The sequence below is a fragment of the Gadus macrocephalus genome, chromosome 14, assembly GCF_031168955.1.
Source record: "Gadus macrocephalus chromosome 14, ASM3116895v1".
Taxonomy (NCBI): domain Eukaryota; kingdom Metazoa; phylum Chordata; class Actinopteri; order Gadiformes; family Gadidae; genus Gadus; species Gadus macrocephalus.
In genome coordinates, this window is record NC_082395.1 from 24,842,953 (window position 1) to 24,858,554 (window position 15,602).

Genomic DNA, 15,602 nt, shown 5'->3' on the forward strand with positions numbered 1-15,602 from the left:
TGCTGTACGGTGTTTGCAGATGCATTGATTTAAAAGTACAACTTATTACCGCTGCATCAGCTGTTCTTTCCCAAATAATTTACCAAGAATGTGCGGCTAGGTAGATGAGAGAAGCAAAGTGTATGCGCGAGGTGCACAAGCAATCCGTATGCATCGCATGCGCATGTATGCATCCGCCCTTAAAATAGCATCTGAACAACGCGCCACTGACTTTAAACCAGGTATTTCGATGTCAGTAGCGCAATGGTATTCAGCAACGGCAAAATAGCGTTTGCGCCAGAACACGCCTCCTCCTTCCGCCGAACCGCCCCTTGGGGCGCATGATCAATCCCTAATTTACCGGCGAGTGGCGCTGGTGGGAAAAGAACGCTCTGCGCCAGTTGTAAACTAGCAACGACACATGCGCCAGTGACTAAGTCACTTGCGCCGGATGCAAGATAGGGCCCTAAGACTCTTTAACTCATGCAAGAACGCACACAGTCTCTGAAACCCTGCTGATCAAGCAGCTCGTTATGACCTGCAGGCTGAAATCACCCCCCACCGTGCCTTCGCACACATTGGTTCAATCTTTTCAACACTTGTTTGTGCTGGTTAGGCCTCACATCCTATATCCTCAGGACAGTGAGAACAGTCACACAGGATCGGATCAGGTGATCTCAGCTCTGGGCCGTGGTGGTCCTGGTCAGAGGTCTCGTCCTTGTTCTGCGCTGGCTGGAGTCTCTCTGCGCCCACGGACATGACAGCGGTGACAGAGGGTCGTAGACAGGGACAAGAGCAGTGAATAGCAGTGATGGTGAATGGCGGTTTGATTTTTGTTTCAACTCATTGAACCATCTCCCTTGATTCTAACGACTCCATACCTCTCACACACAAACTAAAGATCTTCAAAGACGTCGGCGTCGGAGGGGCCGGTTTATTCAACCATGAGACGCAGATCAGAGGTCCCCTCGTCTCTCCTCCGTTTCCTCATCCATGCTGCTCAGACACGGCCACCAGTGGCCACCCACATAGAGACGGTGTGGGAGTCCCCTGTCCTTTAAACCGGACGACAAGGCATCCCTAGAAGCAGTGGGATCCCTCTCTGGCGCCCCTACCTCCTAGTGGGGGACTTTGTATGAGAAGCAGGTCAAGAGCGCAGACCCTAATCTCCTGTATTATGCTTGTGAGGATTAAGTGGGGTGCTGTGATCTAACAGGTGGTCTGGTGATGGGGTCGGAGAGGCGGTGGTGTGAAGGGTGGTGATGTAGGCGGGGTGGGGGCTGGGCACGGGTCATGGAGGAAGCAAGGAGGGATTCTCGTCTGTGTCTGGGAGCAAAGTGTAGGGTAAAGCACAGGGCAAAAGATTCAGAGCTGCCTCGCTAACCTCCCATCTTCTTTTGGAGCTGGCTACTGGAGACCAGCAGTTCACAGCACGCCCCCATAATAAAGGCCTTGGATCTGTGTCGACTTTACGGTTAACCTTCTTCCGTAGTGCGGCCTCGCATGGGTTTATTTCCATCTACACTCAGGTGTCTGGGTCCACCTGCAGGCCCAGAGGTTCAGCATTAGGACCAGTACCTTTCTCCTACAATCTATACATGGATCCATTACTGTTTATCCTTTCGCCCTATTCTCTCCTCCCTCCACCGGATTCCAATTAACGGCAGGACAGATTTAAAAGTGCTCCTGCTTACCTATTAAACCCTGCACAGAGAGGAGGAGGAGGAGGACGAGGGAGGGAGGAGGATAAGTATCAGTAACAGAGGTATTGAGGGTCAGCTGAATGCTGTCTTTTGGGGTGACTACGATCTGATTGAGGAAGCTGCACTTTCAGCGCAGAAGGAGTACCAGCGTGTGGTTAATTAGATTAGATAAACTTTAATGTCTGTTTACACAGAAATTTGTCTTGCATTACACATATCTTCAATCCTCATAGCAAGAAAAGATATAAAAACAGCCAATAAAAACATTTACAGAGTCAGGGGTCTCACAGTCCAATAAATTAAAGGCTATAGATGTCTCTGGGGTGTGTAAAGTGATGTTTGGAGTGTGTAGTGTGTTTGCATGTGAGATGTATGTGGAGTCTACTTAACTCTTCTCTAGTCACGTTTCCATCTAAAAGGTGAAGAAAGCTTGCAAAAAAGAAATTTGAATTAGGTGCGTTTCCATCAAGTGGTAGGAGCGGAAAACTACACACATTCAGGGCTTGTCGTATCCTTTTGATAAAATGCACTCTCTTAGATCCTGATATATAGTGGAATTGCGTTGTTGTTTTCCATCTAAAATAGCTGTAATGATTTTTCTTCGATGAGAGCAAGGAAGAGTTTTACCTCTTCAGCTGTCCACATCTATTATTCACATTGGCCATCTGTTCCATGGACGTATTTACATTGTACATATTTATAATTAGAAATTTGCCCCAGCCTTTATACCACAGATACTATAGGGTATTTTGTACTGTTTGTGTACTGTGTAGTTTAAGAAGTTTGTGTACTGTGTAGTTTAAGAATTTTGAAAACTCAGTTACCGTGTTTATTTTTTGAAATGCCGAATAAATGCATTTTATTTTCAAACTCAAGAAGAATCGTTTGAAGAATCATGATTTCAATCTTGACCAAAAAAATCGTGATTCTCATTTTTTCCAAAATCGAGCAGCCCTAGAATGAGGTTACCTGGGGTTGGTGCAGAAGCGCTCTCTGGACATGGCTCCGCCCCCGCATGTCCTGGAGCACTGGGACCACTGGGACCAGCCGGACCACTGGCCGTGGACCGGGCGGGTCCCCAGGTCGCCGTACCGTACACACTGGCCCCTCCGGCACCACTGAGGGAGGGCGGGAGGGGGAGAGAACAAACAAAAGATTATAAAAAAACCAACACACACACATAAGCGCCACAATGCACCTGAACCGCTGCTGGCGGAAGTGGTGTCATGTGTCTCTGTGGAGGTCTGTCCAGGGGGGGTGGAGGACAGGGGGGGTTGGAGAGGTGGAGGACAGGGGGGGGTGGAGAGGTGGAGGGTAACAGACCCTCACCGTGTTCGCTCCGCAGGCCGTGCCCTCCGCCGCCGGCATGAACTTGGTCTCACAGCGATGGCCTGCACGGTGGCACCAGAGGGACTTACAGATGTCCTGCAGACAGACAGACACCTTAGACATGGACCCAGACACAACTCAAACATGGACCAACACACATTAGACATGGACCTACAGACACACCTCTGACATGGACCTACAGACGCCTTAGACATGGAACCACAGAGAGTATTCAGACAAAATCCATTTTTGTTAGAAAGGAGTTGTGTCGCAGCAGTTATGATGTAGATAAATAGCACACAGCAAATAGTTGTGCAGAATGGATCTCATACAGACTTACAGACCCACGGCTGTCCCAATGAAAGGGCTTGTTTACAGATGTTAGCAGTAATCAAAGGTAACAGATGTTAACAGTAACAAAGGTATGTGCGTCTACGCGTTTGTGTCCATGTGTGTGTTCATGTGATTGTCAATGTGTGTGTCTATGAATGTGTAGCAGGGGTTATGGTGCTTGTCATGTCGTTGAGCAGCATTAGGGTCTCAGCTGAATGACTTGAGGTTCGTCTGTCTTTGTGTGGAGCCAGAAGGCCCCCGGACCCGGGGTCCACCACCAATCAACGGCTTCGTTGACCAACCGCAGACTCCCCTACGAGTCTTTGGCAGCCATGCAGTGAACACATCCCCTCTCAACCACGGCTGGGCCCGGGGTTCCAGGGGACATCAAGAGGGCCCCTGGCTGCACAATGTCAGAAAGACTGCTGACCGGTCCCCACTAACCAACCCTAACGCTAAGCCTGGTCGGAGCCCCAGCAGTAATAAAAAGATTTACATGTGAATGTGTGCCCCAAACTGAATAAAGCTCTACACAAAGGCTTATACAAAGACTATTAGGCGATGGTAGTGCATTCATAAGATGGAATGCTTTTGATGGGGGTCAAATTTGGATTTAGCCAAGGTTATGCAAATGATGCATGAAATGAAGTCAGGTTGGCTCAGTTTGAATTGAGTTTGAGTGAATGAATGAGATCCCCACCTTGACGAAGTCCAGCCTGCAGAGCTTAGCCGTGGAGCCGAATTGCCACCTGCACTGGGTGTCGGCGTCGTACAGCTGGCCCGGGAGCTGCTGGGGGGGCAGGAACTGCCCCCCACGCTGGGGCGCGTCCCCCAGACACGAGGCCTGGGCCGTCCTGGAACCAACACACCGTCTGAGTGAGGGGGGGGCTATAGGGGAGGGGGGGGCAGCGTGAGGACCCACCCCAGGGGGGGGGGTCTGTGAGGACCCAACCCAGGAGGGGGTGGTGAGGACCCAACCCATGAGGGGGGGTGTCTGGGAGGACCCACCCCAGGAGGGGGGGGGGGGCTTTGTGGACGGGGGGGTGTGAGGACCCACCCCAGGAAGCGGCTGAGGTACTGCCGGCTGCAGCTGGACCAGCTGAAGACCCCGTTGTTCCCGGCCAGCGTGGGGGACATGATGTTCCCCTCAGACTTACGGCACGGGTTCCCCTCGCCATCATGGATCATCCCAAAGCTGGATGAGAGAGAGATAGAGAGATGGGGAGAGAGAGAGAGAGAGAGAGAGAGAGAGAGAGAGAGAGAGAGAGAGAGAGAGAGAGAAAAATAAGACAATCAGAGGACTTCAGTTCACTATTCAATCCACAATAACCCTCAAAATTACTACATTCAATATTCAGCTATAGCTGTATCGATAAAGGTGACCGACGGTGTCAGAGGTAGTTAGTTTGACAACAGTGAGACAATAGTGTGACGACAGTGATTTCAGATTGAGGCCACAGTGACACGATAGTGATGTCAGAGTGTGACGATAATGACGTCAGGGTGAGACCACAGTGAGACGATAGTGATGTCAGAGTGTGACGACAATGACGTCAGGGTGAGACCACAGTGAGACGATAGTGATGTCAGAGTGAGAGGATAGTGATGTCACAGTGTGACAGCAGTGATAGTGAGGTTGAACTACAACACATACTTGTGTCCGGACTCGTGGGCGATGGTGAAGGCCAGGCCAAGCCCCGTGTCCTCGTTGATGGTGCAGCTGCGGTACTTGCTGCACATGCCGCTGATGGGGGCGAAACCTGGACAGGTTGGAGGACAGGAAGTGAAATACTGTGAGGGAGACGGATAGAGTGAGGCCGAGGTTAGGGTTAGGGTGAGGGGGAGGGTGTGGGTTACAGTTACGGTGAGGGTGAGGTTAGGGTGAGGGTGAGGGTTACGGTTAGGGTGAGGGTTACAGTGAGGCTGAGGGTAAGGATAAGGCTGGGGGTAAACGATTATTTATCAAACGATTAATCGGGCGATTATTTTATCGATTAGTCGACTAATCTAATGACCAATTGGACGTTTTTCTTTTTTTTTCTGTTGCTCGATTAATAAAAAAAAAAAAAAAAAAAAAAAAAAAAAAAAAAACTCGCTGACGACACACACACACACACACACACACACACACACACACACACACACACACACACACACACACTGCCAGTGATATGCGCACGATGTTTCCCCATGCTCATGAGATACTTTCTCGTGCGCACGAGATACTTTCTCATGCGCACGAGATACTTTCTCGTTTGAGATGCTCCAACATTGCTGTCGTGCTCTTGTGATATGCCAACTCCATTTGGCAAAGAGTGCAAATAACAACACCTTTCCGTTTAGGACTTAACTTGAAGTATTTCCATACCTTTGATGATTTTGTGCGCGGACATTTTCCTTTATTGTGACTTTCGTCCATTTCTCCGTCGAAAATCGTCGACGGAGAAATTTGACGTCGACGAATTTTTGACGTTGACACGTCGACATCATCGACGCATCGCTGCAGCTCTAGGTGAGGGTGAGGGTGAGGGTGAGGATGAGGGTTACGGTGAGGGTGAGGGTTTCGGTGAGGGAGAGGGTAAGGGTGAGGTTGAGGGTCACGGTGAGGGTGAGGGTGAGGGTTACGGTGAGGGTGAGGGTTATAGTGAGGTTTTGGGTGAGGGTAAGGGTTAGGGTGAGGATTAGAGTTAGGGTTAGAGTTAGGCTGAGGGTTAGGATGAGGTTTAGGGGTATGGTGAGGGTTACGGTTAGGGGGATCTGTGTTCTAAAGCGCACCCAAGGTGTCACAGGGCTCGTTCTTCCAGGAGCAGATGTCCAGCCCTGTGAGGAGCACGGCGTGGTCGTGGCGACGGCCGCCCTTCCCCACCAGGCCAGACTGCCACTGGCAGAAACTGTTCAGAGACTGGTCCGCATGGTGAGAGAGGGACAGCCCCAGCTAATGGAGAGGGAGGGAGAGAGAGAGAGAGAGAGAGAGGAGACAGTCATGTTTCACTAGAGCCCCACTCAAAATTACAAATTACGGATGTTGATAGCTTTTTAAATTGAGATAAACTTAAAAATGACCAACCAACTTGAGCACAGCAGCTAATGGAAGAAAGACAGCCGATTTGGAAGACAGGAAAAACCAAGAGGAGAGCCCATCAAGCAGGCTGCTAGCAGAAGAGAGGTAGGAAGCTAAAAATAAACCTCAAAACAGCGACGACAAAACAAAAAGGACAAACTGTATGGATAAATTATATTGGGACCTACAGAAGTCGTAACCCTTACCCTTTTTGAAGATAGGGCTGAAGCCCAAAAGTTAATGTCATCTTTTTGAAGGTCATTTAAGCTAAAGGCTACCATGCTACCTAAAATCGTGGCTGATGCAACATCAACCCCTGATGACACACCTGCCACCCACTAAAAAGCCTGACAGAGACCACAAATCAGACCCCAACAGACATTAATAATAATACAAAGATGGAGAAGACCCAAGAAGAAGAGAGCTGCACCACACTGGACACACCCCCTCAGAACGATGCCACAGACGAGCCTCACCTGATGGACCACTCACTCATGGAAATGAGGGATCGCTTCACCCAGATGGAGATAAGGTGAGTTGAGCTTGAACAACAGCTTAACATCCTCCAATCAGCACAGACCACAGTCCAGCCTACCACACGCAGCAAGAATGGAGAAAGAGACATGTCTGCTCTCTGGACCCTACGGAGAGAACTCCAAGACAAAGAGGAGACAAGGAGAGCAGAGATCAGCCAGCTGAATGAGGTGGTTCAGAAGCTTTTGGAGGAAGTCAGGAAGCTGAGCTGCAACAAGTAACCTGCAAGAGGGCCCTCCACCTCCCCTGAGGAGACCCTGCCCCAGCAACAGGTTGATGACAGCCCCAACACATCAGCAGAAACAGGCCAGCTGCCTTCCACCCCACCTACCCCAAACAACACTACTGCCAGATGCCCCGAAGATACCCCCACATCCAATGAGGAGTCACAAAACCCACCGATTGTGCTCCTCATAGAATCAAATGGGAGGTACATAGAGGAGAAGAAACACTTTCCCCAAACACAGAGGGGCTAAACTCAGATGCAGGAACACCCAACATGCACTGGAGTTGCTGACTGAGGCAAGCTTGGGTCGCCCAGCCAAATCATAATCCACACAGGCACAAACGACCTTCGAAGCAAGCAAGAAGGTGTGTCCACAGCCACACAGCCACACCTTTCTCCCTGATGGAGAAAGCTGCCTCCACATTCCCTGACGCAAAAGTGGTCATCTCTACCCTTCTGCCCAGACAAGACTTGTTCTCATCCAAAGGGTGAACGCCTCAATATCCAGAGACTGTGCCTTGAAACCCAACGTTTTCCTTGCACACCACCCTCTACGACCAGGTACACATCTACAGGTCAGAGGTCCCGACCTTTGCAAAGACGCTAAAGGACGTTGCTCTCAACCGCCAGCCCAACACATCACACAGGACTAGCAGAGCCATGGGCATCCCACCCAGACCCACGTCCAGAGGCCCCCCTGCATCCAGACCGCCCCCTCGCCCCAGAGGACCCCTCACTCCAAAAAGACCCCTTCCCCCCAGACCACATCACCACGAGCCGTCCATCCACACTCACACACCCTGGAGCCACCAGCCCAGGCCCACGCCCCTTCTGCCTACTCCCAGTCTGTGAGCAGGGGAAACAGCCCATCCCGAGACCGTAGCATACATGGGATGCTCAGTGAGCTCTCCACGTTCCTGATCCAGAACTAAACTACTGGACCATCAAACACAAGACACCATGGAACACAAAGCTATTTCATCCTGGAATATACAAGGCCTGAGGTCGACTGCCTTTGGTCTGAAAAGCAGAAACCTAGACTTCATCAAGGAAATCCGAAATACAGACATTGTCATCCTCCAAGAGACCTGGTGTAGAGGAGATGGTCCCACTGGCTGCCCTCTAAACTACAGAGAGCTGGTGGTACCATTCACCAAACTACCAGGGGTGAAACAAGGAAGAGAATCGGGAGGTATTTTAATTAGGTACAAATCCGAACTCACCAACTCTGTTAAATTAATCAAAACAGGGCAATTCTACATCTGGTTAGAGATGGACAAGGGACTTACCGCATCAGAAGAAAATATCCTCCTGTGTGCAACATATATCCCACCACTAGAATCCCCATACTACAACGAGGAAAGCTTCTCTATACTAGAGGAGGAGATCAACCACTTCCAGTCCCATGGTCATATTCTAATCTGTGGAGACCTCAACGCCAGGACGGGACAGGGGCCTGACACCATCAACACACAGGGAGACAAACACCTACCAGGAGATGGGACCATCGCCTCCCCAAAGTGTCCTGCCAGATATAACTACAACAAAACTACAAACAAACATGGACTACAACTATTACAGCTGTGCCGCACCCAGGGACTGTACATCGCCAACGGTAGATCCCGCGGAGACCCCTATGGAAGGTAGCCTGGTTCTACCAGACTCTCGTACTTCACTTCATTTCATTTCATTTGTACAGAGTCTGGACCTAATCAATTGACAAATGTTAACTCACTTGAAGGTGGGTGTCTGTTGAAGTTTAAAATGGTTGGATCTGCCCAGTGCCACTCTGGATCTGCCATAACCAATCGCTAACGTTTGGTTGTGACGTATGTAATGCGCCGGGAATCACGCGCAGGTTGTACACAAACACCTTGCGCGTCTGCACGAAAATGTCCGTCAACGACAGCTGCAGGTTTTGTTCGTCGAATTTAATTTATCAGGGAAAAATTGCACATTGTAAATCAATATTTTATAGTAAGGCCAGAGATGATGTATGCAGTCAACTTTCGAAGCTGGCTCTAATCGTTGACAACACGCCATCGTCATTGTTCTCAGACACGCCCTCTGTTCGCTGATTTGGCGCCGCTGTGGCGGCCCCAGAAAACCAAATTACATACAGCAGGTCCAGACCTAGTACTGAAGGGAAATTCAAATTGAGCGGAAGTACGGGCGGAGCCAGGCTATATGGAAGGTACACCTACAGCTCATATATCGGCAGTAGTACTGTAGATTATTTTATCACAGACCTTAGGCCTAGGTCTCTAAGAGCATTCACAGTCAGCCCCTTAACACCACTATCAGACCACACAGCCTACCTACATCGACAAACACCTAACCAAGATGCATTAAAACCAAACAAACTAAACACTATAAACAAATGCTACATGGAAGAAGAGCAGTGTCGAAACATATCAGAACACCATAAAGCAAAAACACATTCAGACACTTCCTAGACAAAAACTTTCACTGCAACAAAGAAGGGATCAACATGGCAGTAGAAGACAACATATTTGACACCTCAGCCTTACAATCAAACCTGAAGGTCTCAAACAGTCAATCTAGGAACAAAAACAACATTAACGATAAGTGGTTCGACGACGAATGCAAAAACACTAGAAAAACATTGAGAAACCTGTCAAATCAGAAACATAGGGAACAAACACATATGAACAAAGAACAAACACATATACAAGATAAATTACAAACACTAGAATTAGTTATAAAAGATAATCAGAACCCACTAGACTCTCCAATCACATTAAAAGAACTACAGGACAAAATAAGTTCTCTTAAACTAAAAAAGGCATGTGGTGTTGATGATATTCTAAATTAAATGATTAAATATACAGATCTCAAATTCCAATTGGCAATTCTAAAACTGCTTAACACTGTTCTTAGCTCCGGGATCTTCCCCAATATTTGGAACCAAGGACTGATTAGCCGAATCCTCAAAAGTGGAGACAAATTTGACCCTAATAACTACAGGGGGGTCTGTGCCAACAGCAACCTCGGTAAAATTCTACGTATGATTATAAATAGCAGACTCCTTAACTTCCTGACTGACAATAATGCCATAAGCAAAAACTAAATTGGCTTCTTACCAAATTATCGTTTAACAGACTAGGGTTGCCGCGGTATACGGTATTACCGGTGTTACCGGTGTTGAGGCCAACACCGATTACTCGGTGTTGCACACCGGCAACACCGTTTTTTCAGTTATAAAAAACAAATTTAGTAAAAATGAATAATATAATTATAATTAAGAATATTTAAATGTGTAGAATAGGCCACAGTTGTGCTCTGTGCGGGAGAATTGTCGCGCCGAGAATTGACGTGCTTCCTTAGACCGGTAACCATAGCAACGCCGGTAAACAAACCCCGCGAAGCCCAATCTTATATATTTAAGCAATAGATCCCGCCAGGCTGTGGTATGTGCTCATTATACCACTGTTAAGGGGCGTTGTCCGGCCCCGACGCGCAGCGGAGGGCCGGCGACCCCCTTCACAGTGGTATAATGTGAGCACATACCACTGACTGAAGTGATCTATTGCTTTTATACAATGGTTACTGTTATGGCGAAACGAAAGTCATAGACACACTACATTTAAAAAGAAACAAAGAAAGTCAAAGTAGCCGTTTTGTTAAAGAATACAAAAAAGTAGTCCCTCCTGGCTGCCGCTATGCATCGACGGTCGCTATGCAACACACTTTAGCGTCCCTCCGAGAGAAGGCTCCGATAGAGCGGTTCGCCGGCAATTTATCCTATGGAGCAGTTCACTCGCCGATATATTTCCCCGCTGGTGAATCCCCTCCTCCATGGTCAAGCTAAATCTCCGTGTGATAAAGTTTCTTACGATACTTTGTAACGGTTTCCTCTTCAAGGCGCGGAGTGATACTTTCACAAAATGATCGGGCGTCATAGCAGTTATGTATACGCTCTTTATACAACAGTTGGGAACCAATCAGATCGCTGGATTTAGGTCCCCCATTGTATAAAGAACGTTATAAGACGCCGAGAATTGGCGCGCTGCCAGCCGCTGTCACCGAGTGTGAGAGGAGAGTTGACGGAGAAGATGGGGGTTGACCTATAGTTTCAAAGTTAATACAGTTTATACCGATAATACCGGTGTTGACACTCGGTGTGAAAATGTCCACACCGCGGCAACCCTACAACAGACCATATATTCACATTAAGCACCCTCATTGACCACCAAATAAACCAAAAGAAAAGAAAACTATTCTCCTGCTTTGTTGTTCCGACATCATAAAGTCCATGTACAAACAACAAATGTGCAGTTAAGATAGGAAAGAAACACAAAGGGCCCTATCTTGCATCCGGTGCAAGTGACTTAGTCACTGGCGCATGTGTCGTTGCTAGTTTACAACTGGCGCAGAGCGTTCTTTTCCCACCACCGCCACTCGCCGGTAAATTAGGGATTGATCATGCGCCCCAAGGGGCGGTTCGGCGGAAGGAGGAGGCGTGTTCTGGCGCAAATGGTATTTTGCCGTTTCTGAATACCATTGCGCTACTGACCAGGAAATACCTGGTTTAAAGTCAGTGGCGCGTTGTTCAGATGCTATTTTAAGGGCGCATGCATACATGCGCATGCGATGCATAGGGATTGCTTGTGCACCTCGCGCATACACTTTGCTTCTCCCATCTACCTAGCCGCACATTCTTGGTAAATTATTTGGGAAAGAATAGCTGATGCAGCGGTAATAAGTTGTACTTTTAAATCAATGCATCTGCACCGTACAGCAAACACATATTTTCTTGACAGAGACATCGTGTAGGCCTACATGCCCATAACTTTTAGGATTGATGAGTATTTGATCGTGAAAAACATTGTTTTACCGCGAGTGAGTGTTAAAAAGAATGAATGAATGCGGGCGCGCGTGTGTGCTCTGTTTAAACACACGCAAACTAAACACGTAACGCATAATACAATCAATGGCAATGTCTATTACCACGGGGACACATGCATATTAGGATAGAATACAATACTGATAAGAAACAATGTTTATAATGTATTGCGTATATCATTAAATAGAACCACAGTTACCGCATATCATATGTTAATTCATATACGTTTTCTTTGCCGAAATTTATTTGAGGACTCAGTATTTCTGAAGTTGTGGAAGAAAACCCCTTATTCCATGTGTGAATTAGGCCATATTATTTGGCAATAAACTGAGCCATTTGCAGTTTGAAATTCATGTGCATCTGTCTCATCGGAGACTGCAGACGCGCTGTCAAAATATCAACTTGTCCGATTTAAATGCGCTCATGGCTCTTAAAGGGGATGGGAGCTGGCACTCTCATTGGTTTGTTGGACGTTACGCCCAAACCACACCTACGGGTAACTAGGCTGCTTCAGACCAACCCTTTTGACACTTGCGCCGCGACGCAAGTGTCATTTATCCGCCTGTAAAATAGCGATAGCGCCGTAGAACCGCCCACAAAGCTACTTGCGCTTTGCGCTTCCCACTTGCGTTTCAGACCGTTAAAATAGGGCCCAAAGACTTCATCCCACAAAGCCGGGGTGTGAGACAGGGATGCAGCTTGAGTCCAACCCTGTTCAACATATACATTAAAGGTCCCATGACATGCTATTTTATGTATTCTTTAATATAGGTATTAGTGGGCAAAAAGACGTTCCCGAAATTCAGCCGTGGTGCAGAGTTACAGCCACTCCGAGCCAGTCGCACATTGAGCTTCCCCAAAATGCGCTGTTTTGGTGTCTGTAGCTATAATGCAAATGAGGAGGAGCGAGGCGGGTCAAGGAGGAGGGTGGGGGTGTGGCCCTGAGCAGCTTGCAGCCACGGTACCATGCGCTCTGTTTACAGTGGATGTATCGCAATGGCGAGGCGCACACAGCCATGAGCCGTGTTCTGTAAATATTCTAGAACACACGGGAGTCCTGGAGCTCTATATCTAAATATTATCATATAGCCTACATAGATATCTATATCATATAATATATATTATCACGGCCAAAAGCTGTGTGAGCCGATATTATGAATCTCAAACGACCGCGTTGGGTTCTCCAACATTCCTGGTTCTTCAACGTCCACATCAATGTGAAGTAGACTGAACCGCGACAAGGAGGAGAAAGGGATTGTTGCCAGGCAGCGCATAGGCACCTCCGCCTCCGGCGGTGGTCCCTCAGCGGGGCTCAAGCGGGAGACATTCGGCGCCAACAATCCCTTTCTCCTCCATGTCGTGGTTCATGTTCTTGAGGGAGTCAACGCCAAAGTTCCTTCCCCCCAATTCATTCTCAACCTTGGCTGAGATAACCCCAAATACGAGTCTCGTTGTAGAAATACCAGAGACGAGAGTCCGACGTGTTATGCGCCATAACACCAAAAGCAGAACGGTTATCCAAATAACAAGGAAGTGTACAACACTTGCGTTACAGTCCTGGAGCTCTATATCATATAATACATAGATATCTATATCATATAATACATATTATCACGGCAAAAAGCTGTGTGCGCCTCCAGACGATATTATGAATCACAAACGACTATGCCGGGTTCTGCGACGTCTCTGGTTCTTCCACTTTCACATCAACCTGAAGTCGACTGAACCGCGCTGCCTGCCGCCGGCTGCCCGCTGCCTGGCGATGGTGCCTCGTGGCAACCGGCGGCAGGTCGCAGTTCATGTACTTCAGCGAGTCAAAGTCAAAGTTCCTTTCCCCCAATTCCTTCTCAACCATGGCTCAGATAACCCCCAAGACAGTGTCGTTGTGGAAATACAAGAGACGTCAAAGAACCGACAAGAAACACTTGCGTTACAGTGTGTGTATTCAAACACACACACACACACACACACATGTGGCGCTCGCACGGTCGAGTGGCGCTCGCACGGTCGGTCATTGGCGGGCCAACGTCTCTGGGCGTGCCAGGCAGAGTAAGGAGAGGAGCTTAGATGCTTTGTGAGTTTATGACGTCCTAAAAAAAGACATTCCAAACCAACGCGCTTGAGCCTCGGTTTTTTAAAGGCGAGCAGAACAGCTAGTGCTCGTTTTACACCAAACGCAAGTTTTAGCCACTGGGGGACCATAGGCAGGCTAGGGGAACTCATATTTATGTTAGAAAACCTCATAAAGTGAGATTTTCATGTCATGGGACCTTTAACCAACTAGCAAGGACATTAGAACAGTCTGCAGCCCCCGGCATAAAATTGGTAGACACTAAAATCAAATGTCTGCTGTTTGCAGATGACCTGGTGCTGCTGTCCCCAACCAAAGAAGGCCTACAGCAGCACCTAGATCTTCTGCACAGCTTCTCTCAAACCTGGGCCCTAACAGTGAACCTTAGTAAAACTAAAATAACTATATTTGAAAAAAGACCAAGCCTCAACAAATACACATTCCACCTAGACACTGTTAATCTGGAGCAAACAAAAAACTATACCTACCTCGGCATAAACATGAATGCCACAGGAAATTTCAACAAAGCTGTTAATGACCTGAGAGACAAGGCAAGGAGGGCATTTAACGCCATAAAAGACATATTAAACTAGACGTCCCAATTAAAATCTGGCTAAAAATATTTGACGCATTGATAGAGCCCATTGCGCTCTATGGCTGTGAAGTCTGGGGCCCACTCACCAACCAAGATTTTATAAAATGGGACAAACATCCAATTGAAACTCTCCCTGCAGAATTCTGCAAATCCATACTAAAAGTCCAAAGAAAGACACCAAATAATGCATGCAGTTGTAACCCAGGTTACTAGGCCTTATCAGAAGACCAGTTTCAGTTAATTGATTAGATCAATAAATTAATAAGATAGATAAGATAAATAGATAAATAAATAGGGTTTGTTTTAAAATAATCTTCCATAATATGAATAGGATTTATGATTGAAATCCTAAATATGTCAATAAAAAGATTGATATACATAAGGTTATTTATATCTGTTTAAAAATAATATTTTGTTTATTTCAAATGTGGCGAATGTGCCTTTCTCAAAGTGTACAAGATTCGGGTGACATGAGGAGTTCACGTAAGGCAACTTAGCGTAACCAATCAGACACCGTCAAGGATTTATGATTGAAATCCTAAATATGTCAATAAATAGATTAAAAAGATTAATATACACAAGGTTATTTATATCGGTTTAAAAATAATATTTTGTTCATTTCAAATGTGGGGAATGTGCCCTTCTTAAAATGTACAAGATTCGGGTGACATGAGGAGTTCACGTAAAACAACGTAGCGTAGCCAATCAGACACCGTCAAGGTGTACGTGCCGTTTCTCTCTCTCTCTATGCCGGACCGTTGTCGAGGTGGCGGCATGCAAACTTTCTCTTGAAGGAAATTATTGTTGCGAGAGCCAGATATATCCCAACGTTTGAATAATTATCGGAGGCGCAGAGAACGTAGTTTTTTTGTTGTTGCTTTGGTTGATTAGTGGACCTTGTTTG

At 47.3% G+C, this 15,602-nt stretch overlaps 1 protein-coding gene and 1 long non-coding RNA gene across 2 annotated transcripts in view; one reads left to right on the forward strand and one right to left on the reverse strand.

Annotated features, from left to right (window-relative positions):
• adamts18 (ADAM metallopeptidase with thrombospondin type 1 motif, 18) overlaps nucleotides 1–15,602 on the reverse strand; it is a 71,263-nt gene that overhangs the window by 33,761 nt on the left and 21,900 nt on the right. Inside the window, exons 7-12 of the mRNA XM_060072258.1 lie at nucleotides 6,120–6,279; nucleotides 4,999–5,104; nucleotides 4,402–4,539; nucleotides 4,045–4,198; nucleotides 3,012–3,107; nucleotides 2,652–2,800 (exon numbers count right to left, since the gene is read on the reverse strand). Of these exons, the coding sequence (XP_059928241.1) occupies nucleotides 2,652–2,800; nucleotides 3,012–3,107; nucleotides 4,045–4,198; nucleotides 4,402–4,539; nucleotides 4,999–5,104; nucleotides 6,120–6,279 (803 nt within the window). The remainder of the gene's footprint in view (nucleotides 1–2,651; nucleotides 2,801–3,011; nucleotides 3,108–4,044; nucleotides 4,199–4,401; nucleotides 4,540–4,998; nucleotides 5,105–6,119; nucleotides 6,280–15,602) is intronic.
• Nucleotides 15,394–15,602, forward strand: part of LOC132472468 (uncharacterized) — a 1,185-nt gene continuing 976 nt past the window's right edge. The window contains exon 1 of the long non-coding RNA XR_009529083.1: nucleotides 15,394–15,602. This exon is cut by the window's right edge and continues 20 nt beyond it. This is a non-coding gene — a long non-coding RNA (uncharacterized LOC132472468).